At 35.2% G+C, this 12,262-nt stretch overlaps 1 protein-coding gene across 1 annotated transcript in view; it reads right to left on the bottom strand.

Moving 5' to 3' along the window:
- Positions 1-12,262, bottom strand: part of ACVR2A (activin A receptor type 2A) — a 90,048-nt gene that overhangs the window by 29,853 nt on the left and 47,933 nt on the right. Inside the window, exon 2 of the mRNA XM_065931491.1 lies at positions 5,933-6,140. Coding sequence (XP_065787563.1) covers positions 5,933-6,140 — 208 coding nt within the window. The remainder of the gene's footprint in view (positions 1-5,932; positions 6,141-12,262) is intronic.

Here is a 12,262-nt window from a genome sequence, read left to right as displayed (position 1 = left end):
ACCCAATGAACAGGGCTAAAGATAAACAAGTAAAGAGCAATCTGTAACAACAAAAATAGAGGCCCGAGAAACTAAAAAACTGACTAGAGTTAGATTCATTTAGAAAGGAGAAGGAAGGCAGCCTTCTCTATAGGAACTGAGTTACTGAAAAGACAGAGATTTAGCCTCGAGATCAAATCCTAATCAACCATTAAAAAAATAGTTATACCTAATTTTTTTTTTTTTTTTTTTTTTATTAGTTGGCGGCTAATTACTTCACAACATTGCAGTGGGTTTTGTCTTACACTGATATGAATCAGCCATAGAGTTACACGTATTCCCCATCCCGATTCCCCCTCCCACCTCCCTCTCCACCCGATTTCTCTGGGTCTTCCCAATGCACCAGGCCCGAGCACTTGTCTCATGCATCCAGCAGATATTTAAATTGCTAATAATATCAAGTATACTTAGACATATATTACAAATAAACCATAAACTTTTACAATGGTTGTTGAAAATAAGGTTGAATTTAATTCTAAAGTGAAAAGCCCAAGAAATTTCAGCGAGAAGGCAATTTTACCAAAATCAAACTTTGAAATAAAATTTACACCAATATCTATTTAGTAAAAAGTAAAAGACAAATGAAAGCTAAATTTTTAACAATTTATAAACAGAAATATACAAATTCAAAATTTAACATTCAGAATTATGCCTCAAATTACAGGTTAATATAATTAAATACTAGGCTAGTTAATGCAAGGAAATTACTTTTACCATTCAATTTCATTCTTCATTTTCCCCGTCTCTTCCTCCATACTTTGACATTTCTTCAATCTTCTTTTTCTTACTCTTATTTATCTGACTACTCTTAGTATTTCCTTTTTAATCAAATTCAGAACATAAAAACAAAAATTCACATTTATTTAAATTAGCACTTAACCCTTGGAGGCAAAGCTGGTGTAGTAATTCTGACTCTAAGAGCAGGCATTTGCACTGACCAACTCACCATTATCTAGCAAAGTTTAATCTCAAGCAATACTGGTTTTAGGTGAGAAGCCAGTAGCTTTTCACAATAAAAAGAACAGAGATCCTTGAGCTCAACTAATTACTAAAAGATAGTCTTGAATAAGCTTAAGTTGAATGGTTCTATGAAGACCTACAAGACTTTCTAGAACTAACACCAAAAAAAAAGATGTCCTTTTCATCATAGGGCCTGGAATGCAAAAGCAGGAAGTCAAGAGATACTGGAGTAACAGGTAAGTTTGGCCTTGGAGTACAAAATGAAGCAGGGCAAAGGCTACCAGAGTTTTGCCAAGTGGACACACTGGTAACAGCAAACACCCTCTTCCAACCACACAACAGATGACTCTACACAGGGACATGACCAGATGGTCAACACCGAAATCAGACTGATTATATTCTTTGCAGTTGAGAATGGAGAAGCTCTATACAGGCAGCAAAAACAAGACTGGGAGCTGACTGTGGCTCAGTTCATGAACTCCTTACTGCAAAATTCAGGCTTAAATTGAAAAAAATAGGGGGAACCACTAGACCATTCAGGATGACCTAAATCAAATCCCTTATGATTATACAGTGGAAGTGACAAACAGATTCAAGAGATTCGATATGGTAGACAGAGTGCCTGAAGAACTGTGGATGGAGGTTTGTGACATTGTACAGGAGGTGGTCATCAAAACCATCCCCAAGAAAAAGAAATGCAAAAAGGCAAAATGGTTGTCTGAGGAGGCCTTACAAATGGCCGAGTAAAGAAGAGAAGCGAAAGAAGAGGAAAGATACAACCATCTGAATGCAGAGTTCCAAAGAATAGCAAGGAGATAGGAAAGCCTTCCTCAGTGAGCAATGCAAAGAAATAGAATGGGAAAGAAGAGATCTCTTTAAGAAAATTAAGAGACACCAAGGGAATATTTCATGCAAAAATGGGCACAATAAAGGACATATATGGGATGGAGCTAACAGAAGCAGAAGGTATTAAGAGGTGGCAAAAATACACAGAAGAACTATACAAAAAAGATCTTAATGACCCAGATAACCACCATGGTGTGATCACTCATCTAGAGCCAGATATCCTGGAATGTGAAGTAAAATGGGCCTTAGGAAGCATCACTACGAACAAAGCTAGTGGAGGTGATAGGATTCCAGTTGAGCTATTCCAAATCCTAAAGGATTATGCTGCGAAAGTGCTGCACTCAATATGCCAGCAAATCTGGAAAACTCAGCAGTGGCCACAGGACTGGAAAAGGTCAGTTTGCATTCCAGTCCCTGAGAAAGGCAATCCAGAGAATGCTCAAACCACCAGAATATTGCGCTCGCCTCACATGTGAGCAAAGTAATGTTACATTCTCCAAGCCAGGCTTCAGCAGTACGAGAACCAAGAACTTCCAGAGGCTCAAGCTGGTGTTAGAAAAGGCAGAGGAACCAGAGATCAAACTGCCAACATCCGCTGGATCCTTTAAAAAGTAAGAGAGTTCCAGAAAAACATCTCCTTCTGCTTTATTGACTACCCCAAAGCCTTTGACTGTGTGACTACCCCAAAGCCCACAACAAACTGTGGAAAATCCTTAAAAAGATGGGACTACCAGACCACCTGACCTGCCTCCTGAGAAATCTGTATGCAGGTCAGGAAGCAACAGTTAGAACTAGACATGGAACAATGGACTGGTTCCCAACTGGGAAAGGAGTATGTCAAAGCTGTATATTGTCACATTGCTTATTTAACTTACATTCAGAGTACATCATGTAAAATGCCAGGCTGAATGAAGCACAACCTAGAATCAAGATTGCCAGGAGAAATATTAACAAGCTCAGATGTGCAAATGACACCACACTTATGGCAGAAAACAAAAAGGAACTAAAGAGTCCCCTGGTGAAGGTGAAAGAGGAGAGTAAAAAGGCTGGCTAAACTTAACATTCAGAAAACTAAGATCATGGCATCTGATCCCATCACTTCATGGCAAACAGACAGGGAAACAATGGAAACAGTAACAGACCTTATTTTCTTGGGCTCCAAAATCACTGCAGATGGTGACTACAGCCATGAAATTAAAAGACACTTGCTCCCTGGAAGAAAAGCTGTGACTAACCTAGACAGCGTATTAAAAAGCAGAGACATCACTTTGCTACAAAGGTCCGTCTAGTCAAAGCTATGGTTTTTCCAATAGTTATGTAAGGATGTTGACTGTTGGACCATAAAGACAGTTGAGCACAGAAGAACTGATGTTTCGAACTGTGGTGCTGGAGAAGACTGTTGAGAGTCCTTAGACTGCAAGGAGATCCAACTTGTCAATCCTAAAGGAAATTAGTCCTGAATATTCACTGGAAAGACTAAAGCTCAAGCTACAGCTCCGGTACTTTCGCCACCTGATGCAAAGAGCCAACTCACTGGAAAAGATACTGATGCTGGGAAAGACTGAAGGCAGGAGGAGAAGGGGACGACAGAAGATGAGATGGCTGGATGGCATCACTGACTCAATGGATATGAGTTTGAGCAAACTCCGGAAGATTGTGAAGGAGAGGGATGCCTGGCGTGCTGCAGTCCATGGGGCTGCAAGGAGTCAGACATGACTAAGTGACAGAACAACAAGTTTTGAATAGAGATTATCCCCAAACTTCATTTTTCCCCAACTTCTTTCTCCTTAGCTTTTTTTCAAAATTGATATATAATTGGCATATAACATTAGTTACAGGCATACAACCTAATGATTGAATATTAAGAGTATATTGTGAAATGATCACCACAATAATCTAGCTAACATCCCATCACCACACAGTTACAAACTGTTTTCCTTGTGAACAAAACTTTTAAGATTTCCTCTTATAGCAACTTTCAAATATACAATACATTATTATTAACTATAGTCACCATTACCCCACATTCTCTATTACATCCCTAGGACTTATTTGTTTTATAACTGAAAATTCATACCCTTTTGATTCCCTTCACCCATTCAGTCCACTTCTCACCCTCGGCCTCCAGCAACCACAAATAGTTCTCTCTCTATATATATGGGTTTGTGTATGTGTGTTTTTTTTTTCTTTTTTAAGATTAATATACAAGTGAGATCATGTGGTATTTGTTTTTCTCTGTCTGACATTTCACTTAGGATAATGCCCTCAATGTCCATCAGTATTATGAATGGCAAGGTGTTCTTTTTCACAGATGAAAAAGATTCCATTGTATATACAAAGTGTATTTCCTTGATCCATTTATTCACTGACAGACACTCAGGGTGCTTCCACGTCTTGGCTATTGTAAATAATGTGGCAATGAACGCTGTGGTGCATTTAAGTTTATGTTTTTGTTTCCTTTGGACATATACTCAAAAGTGGAACTGCTATATCATTGCTATTTTTAGTTTTCTGAGGAACCTCCATACTGTTTCCCCAGTGGCCCTACTTATCCTTTCATAATAGCAAATATCACTTAATGATCACCTCTGTTAATAAAGAAGTTAATAATCAGAAATACAACTAAAATGTTAATTACAGAGCAGTAATCCTTGGAAAATTCACAGATGCAGAAATACACCCTAACTACTAAGTGGTCATATATAGATGTGAGAGTTGGACTGTGAAGAAAGCTGAGTGCTGAAAAATTGATGCTTTTGAACTGTGGTGTTGGAGAAGACTCTTGAGAGTCCCCTGGACTGCAAGGAGATCCAACCAGTCCATCCTAAAGGAGATCAGTCCTGGGTGTTCATTGGAAGGACTGATGATGAAGCTGAAACTCCAATACTTTGGCCACCTCATGAAAAAAGTTGACTCATTGGAAAAGACCCTGATGCTGGGAGGGATTGGGGGCAGGAGGAGAAGGGGACGACAGATGATGAGATGGCTGGGTGGCATCACCGACTCGATGGACATGAGTTTGAGTAAACTCTGGGAGTTGGTGATGGACAGGGAGGCCTGGTGTGCTGCGATTCACGGGATTGCAAAGAGTCGGACACGACTGAGCAACTGAATTGACTGAACTGACTAACTATAACTATGTACCTAAATGACTATGTTAATTTCTCACCAAAAGTGGAACTAATTCAATTTTCATGAGTTTATTCAACACATTTTACTATTAATCACAGATGGCCAATCAACCACAGATTTACAGTAATCAATTAAAATCCCTGCAAGTAGATCAGGACACAGCTAGATTCCATGAATGTATCAGTTATTTGGCTTCAAAAAATCTGGTTATCTAGGATTTTTCAGCTTCTGCGGTCATCAGCACCCACCCACAGTGAAACTCTTGTGGCCCGGGCTCAACACCTACGGACACTTTACAGAAAAATCACAGGCAGTCAGTAACATACCCACTGTACCCCCTGTATTTTATTTCCAGTACAGAATAAAACAATTTAAGCAAAATCTTTTTTAAAAAATGTAGCTTTCTATGAGGGCTGTGTTAGTTCTGATGTAATTCAGAATGTCAAGTTAAAATGCCCCTTGGGATAAAGAACAAAGGCCTACTCTGCAAGGAAAAAAGGGGAAAATGTAGTGAGATCAATTTCTTCCAGATACATAAAGAGGGAAACTAAAAGGAAATTTAATACTATGATTAAGCTTTATTCTCTTTCAGGATAGATTTTCAACAGATATACTCTCTTTTAAAGCAATTTTAAGAATCCCTTTTCATTAAAACTGCTGTTTAAAAAAAAAAAATAACATAATCCTACAACATAGGGAAATAAATGTTTCTTATCTAAAGTTTTCAGTACTTGGTAGATAATTCAAAGTTACAGAAGATAAAACATAAATATGCTGTATTTGTTTTGTTACTTTAAAACATGCATTTTGTCATCAACATGTTATAATGATCTTTATACTCTCATCTTTAAAAAGAAGCATTTAAGTGAAAATCTATGCATTGATCCTTCCCCTTTTATAAAAGAGGGAGAAGTGAAAATTATTCAACACTATCATAAACAAAATGGCTTCTTACCTGTCATAGCAGTTGATATCATCCAGCCAACAACCTTGCTTCACTATTTCAATGGAACCAGAAATATTCTTCCATGTAGCGAAACAATGCCGCCGTTTATCTTTGTCACCATAACAGGATTCAACACCAGTGCGATTGGTTCTATCTCTTTCCCAATTAGCATTATAGAAAATACACTCCTGAGTTTCTGATCTACCAAGTATAGCACCTATAAGATAATAAAACAACAACTTAATATAACTGTATTTGTTCTTACACTGTCTCCCAGTATACCAAATTTCAGATCTTCCTAAAATGTCAATAATTTACTGTCTTACAGTTATAATATTGGGTTTAGGTTTCCAGGTCCATCTTTGTATTTTAGGTTTAATAAACATAGTAGAAAGTGACCAAATAAATCACGTTTTCTCTGTAAAAGACCAGCTTTACTTAAGAATGTCCTTGATAAAAAAGCAGTAACATTGTTAATTTCCTTAAATTTTGACCCTTGAGTCAAGATTTCTTCTCAATATTCTGTGTGACAAAGTGGTAACTAACCAAAAGCATGTCTGCTGCACACTGCAGTACAATGTCTGCCTCCAGAAAAAGCCCTTGCATGACTGAGTTGTGAACTAAACCAACCATGGCTATTCAGACTTGAGTATCTGGCAAAAATAGTTCTCAAAATTAACCAAATTAAACCTGTTACTTCAAGAAAAACAACTGATAGCATGCACTGCCAATGATAAAATATGAGCTTCCAAGCAAAATTAAGAATTTTGGAAAAACTGTATCAACCACCACCATTAGCCTGACACCTTCCCAATATTTAAAGAATTTTCTGATGAGGTCATTAGTAATATTAACAAATATGACTTTTAAATAGAGAATAATAAGATGTGCCAACATTTAAAAGGTCTATATAATTCAGAGAACCAATATTTTCCAGGTGAATTCTGTGTGACATTTGAAAAACACTCATTGGTTAAAAAAAAAAAAAATCCATTCAATGTTCAAGATAGCCAAATAGACTCTAGCATTACAGAAGACAAAAAGTTCATTAGTGGTTTCAGATTCCACACTGTACTAACTTTTAAGAACCCATCTCTTGCTTTAAATGGAAAAGTGAGAGAACTGGAATACCCAAAATAATTCTGAAAAAAGATGTACAAAGAGAACTCATACTACTTGATTTTGGGCAGTTTTTTTGGTCATGCCACACGGCTTGCGGGATCTTAGTTGCCCACCCAGGCATTGAACCTGGGCCATGGCAATGAAAGAGCCTAGTCCCTAACCACTGGACCACCAGGGAGTCCCTATACTAATTGCTTTTAAGTCTGACACAAAAACTGCAACAATCAAGACAATGCAGTCCTAGTAAAAAGACATGCACCTAGGGGACAGGACAGAGAATCCAGAAACAGACCCAGACACATACGGTCAACGGATACACAGCCAAGGTGCCAATGCAATGTACTTAGAGAAAATAAAGTCTTCCAACAACTGATGCCGGAACAACTAGACATCTATATACAGAACAAAGAACCTCAACTCATAACAACTTACATATCATACCATATACAAAAATTAACTCTAAAAATATCACAGACCTAAAATAAAACCTTAAACTATTATTATATAACTTCTAAAAACAAGAAAAATCTTGTGACCCTAAATTATTAACATGAAAGATTTGTTAAAATACAAAAAATAAGAGCTACAAAAGCAAAAATTGGACTTCAAAAGCTTGAAACTTTTCTTTGAAAGTTAAGGAAAAAAACTCAGACTGGGAGAAAATAACTTCAAATTATATATCTAAAAAAGAACAGATATTCAGAAAATATAAAGACCTATCACAACTCAATAATAAGAAAACATATTACCTAATTTCTAAAAAATGGGCAAGAGATTCAGACAGACACCTTATCAAAGAAATATGAATGGGAAATACTACATAGAAAGATACTCAGTATCACTAACCAGGGCAATGCAAACTAAAACTAGATCTAATATTCATTAGAATGACTAATATAAAAATAAAAACATACAATCTCAAGTTTTGGAAAATATGTAGAGCAACTGAAACTTCCACACATTGGTAGTGGGGATGCAAAATGGCCCAGTAACTCAGGAAAAAGTTTTCTTACAGTGAAACATGTATCGACCATACTACACAGCAATCTCATGCCTAGGTATTTAAGAAACGAAAACATATATCCATGCAAAAATCTGTAATTTGTAGAGTGGCTTTATTCAGAATCACCAGAAACCACCCAATATCTAGCACTGATGTAAAAATAAACATCTGTACAAAAAAATAATAAATGAACTGGTGACAGCTGCAACTAAATGGATAAACTGCAAACATACTATGCTAAAAACAAAAATGGACTGAAAAGGCTACATACTGTATGATTCCATTTACCCAATATTTTGGAAAAGGCAGAAGTACAGGTATGAAAATCAGATCAGAAGTTAAGAGTGAGGGGAGAGGGCTAGTTACAAAAGGGTATAAGGAAACTTTTAGAGGTGATATAGATATTCCACATTTTTATTGTGGTGATCGTTATATAATTCATGAGTTAATCAGACTGCACAGACTTGTGTATCTAAACAAAATATATTTTATTCTCTGCAACATATACTTCAATCAACTTGACATTAGAAAACAAAACCATCAAAGAAATTACCACTTGTTGAGTTATGGTATACTATCAAAGAAAAATATCCACAATTATCTTAAAAAGCTACTAAAATACTCCCCATTTTTCTAACTATATCTGTGTTTGGCCAGATTTCCTCCATGTCAAAACATCACAAGTTTTTGCATCACAACAAACTGAGTGGAAAAACAGATACAAGAATTCAGTTGTCATCTACTAAAACAATTATAAAGAAATTTGTAAAAAATTTCTCTAGTTTTTTAGAAAATATTTTTCATAAAAATCTATTCTTTTGTTAACATATAATGGATTTATTATTGACACTTTTAAATAAATATTTTTTAATTCTCTGCCCTAATTTCTAATACAATGATATTTATAGATACAAACCACATAAAAATCATCTTGGGCTAAGAAAGAAGTTCTGAGACCACAAAGTTTCTAAAGTATTCCTTTTTAGAAACCTGTTGAAAAAAACAGCAAATTAAGTTTCCTCTTTTACTAAATAACCAAAAAGCAAACAAGCACTACCTGTATTATCTCATAACAGAGACTGGCAAACTTTCTCTGGAAAGGGCCAGACAGTAAATATATTAGGCTTTGCTGGCCTTATGGTTTCTTTTACAACTACTCAATTCTGCCAATGCAGCACAAAAGCATCCATTGGACAGTAAATGAATGAGCATTGCTACATTTCAATGAAACTTTACTAATGGGCACTGAAGACTAAATTTCACGTAATTTTTACATCACAAAATATTCTTCTTTAAAAAAAAAATTCCCCCACCTTTTAAAAATATAAATATCATTCTGAGTTTACAGGCTGGATCTGGCCTACAGGCTCTGTTGGTCAGCTATCTCTTGAAACAACATTCTAATTTCTAGATGACTGGACTTTTCTTTTGCTTGTTTTGTTTTGCTGGGTGCAGGGGGTCTTCTATGAACTACCACTTGTATAACTCACATTAAAAACCACTATTAATTATTTTTAATTTCCAAAAGAAGACTCCACAGAGGTACAGAACATTTAAAGTAAACAAAACTAACCGCCAAAAAAGTACACTGCCTAGAACAAAAATGCCAAATACAATAGGTTTCATCTTTGGTGTCAATTCCAACCAGTTAAGAGTGGCTGTCAGAAGCAATGTACTGAGAAAGACGTTGAGGTAAAATGCCTTGGAATTAGTATAGAAGGAGCGGGGGAAAACACCAGTTTCGTTTCTTTGCCACCTCTGGTCTAGAAAAAAGATAAACAAATGATTACTTTTTGTTTATTTCTTTTAAAACTTCTCAGTATTTAATGATAAGTTAAGATTTCACAATGACTTTCTAGACCTAGACTATCATTTGATATTACTCACAGATAGAAAATTGCTTATGGGAAAAACTGACAATTTTGCCAACCCCCTCCCATATCTTCAAGTTGATTCAGTAATCAGTCTTTATCCCATCATATCTCTTACTGACCACTAAATACAATAACATAATTGTAAAAATAAAGCAAGTTACATGTATTGTTATGTTCTACGCTCACCTAGTGACTTTAAAGGTGCACTTCTAAAAAGGATGGTAAAAGTTACCTGTATTTTCTCGTTTTTAATAGCATTTCACAATTTAAGGTTTTCTTAAACTGTAAATTTCTACTATAGGTTTATTCTAACAAAGTAATTACAAATAGTTAATACAATTTTCAAAAGAAATAAATGGACATATAGGTCTATTTGCAGGGTTTATTATAATGGTTCTTAACCTATGATGTGCATCAGAATCCCCCATGTGTTTTCTCAAACTCATCTTTGAGTATCATTTTCTATGCCCCAGGAATGAGTAGCTGAAAAGTACATGAGGTCAGCAGCGGGGTATATAGATATATAGATACTATGTGTATATTTTCTTTGCTTCTTTTGGCAAAGACTCACTGGTGATCTAATGTTCCTTCCCAGTTAAGTATTGGCTTAGAAGACTGTGAACTGAACTTGGAATTCAGTTTACATACTATGACCTTGAACAAGTTACCAAACCTTGCACTGCTTTGGTTCTACATTTGATTCAATCTCCCTAACAATTAAAAAATTACTATGGATAATTCTGTAGTTTCATAAATCTTACTCAGGCAAGTTATAGCAAATCAGTAAGTCTATCACAGAATCAAGTATTAGAATTATTTTTCATAAATTATTTCAGATAATAATTCTATTTCCAACCTACTGCTTATACATAATGATTGATACTGAGAATTTCATTTTTTCCTACCATTTAAAAAAAGAAAAAAGGCAATACACAGGACCTAAAATTTGTCAAAACAGCCCTGTAAAAGTCATACTCAAATCTAAGATACTCCTCCAATGAGGAAAAAGTAAATTTTATCTAATGTAAATGCATCTGAGAACAAGAGAGGTTCTGTTTTTTAAAAGCATGAAGTATTAAAATAATACACCAGCATTAATTTTACACAACCTCTTTCAGAACCAGATGAAGAGGGACTACTTCACAACTAGTTTTATGAAGCACGTATTACCTTGATACAAAAATCAGTCAAAGACAGAACAGAAAAGGGCAAATAGGGTATACAGACCAATATATCACTAGTACAGCAGCACCAACTCATTGGCCGTGAGTTTGCGCAAACTCCAGGAGATACTGAAGGACAGGGAAGCCTGGCCATGGGGTCACAAAGAGTTGGACACGACTTAGTGACTGAACAACAACAACAAATGAGATGAAAAAGTTCTCAACAAAATTTTAGCAAACAAAAATCCAAAAAATATATTTTAAGTAATGTACCACAACCAAGTAGGATCTATTCCAGGCATGAAGGCTAATTTGATATTCAAAAGTCAATAAATGCACTCTACCAAGCAAGCAGACAAAAAGAGAAAAATCATATGGTCTATTGATAAGTCTAACAAGAATAGAGAGAAACTTCTACAAACTGAGAAAAGAGCACCTATCAAAAAACTTACAGCTAACATCATACTGTATGGTGAAAGATTGAATGCTTTCCCTCTAACATCAAAAAGAAGGCACTGATGTCTACTCCTACCACTTTTATTTAACATAGTATTGAAAGTTTTAGCTATTGTAATAAGGCAAGAAAAAAAAAATTAAAGACATACCAATTGGAAAAGGAAATATAAAACTGTTTCTATATGCAGATAAAATGATTGTCTATTCAGAAAACTCTAAGGAATCTTCAAACAACAACAACAAAATGCTAGAATTAGTGAGTTCAGTAAGGTCACAGAAAACAAATCAACACACAAAAATCAATTATGTTTCTTTACACTGACAATGAACAAGCAGAACTGAAATAAAAAATTAAAAGTATTAGTTACTATTCCTCCTAAGAAAATAAAACACTTACATATAATTTAATAAAGAATATATAGGATTTGTATGATGAAAATTATAAAATACTGATGAAAGAAATCAAAGACGACCTAATCACTTGGAGAAACACACTGTGTTCATGGATTGAAGAGTCCATAAAACCAAGATTTCAAGTCTTCTTAAACTGATATATTCATATTATATATATATATATATATATTCATATATACACACACACACATATATATAAAGTATACAATTCATATTAAAATCTCAGCAAATTTCTCTGTAGACAAGAAAAGACCTTTTTCTAAAATCTGCTGAAAAATAATAATAAAGACAGAAATCATTCTTCCTG

The sequence above is a fragment of the Muntiacus reevesi genome, chromosome 3, assembly GCF_963930625.1.
Source record: "Muntiacus reevesi chromosome 3, mMunRee1.1, whole genome shotgun sequence".
In the NCBI taxonomy this organism is placed as follows: domain Eukaryota; kingdom Metazoa; phylum Chordata; class Mammalia; order Artiodactyla; family Cervidae; genus Muntiacus; species Muntiacus reevesi.
This window is presented reverse-complemented; position numbering and strand designations above follow the sequence as displayed.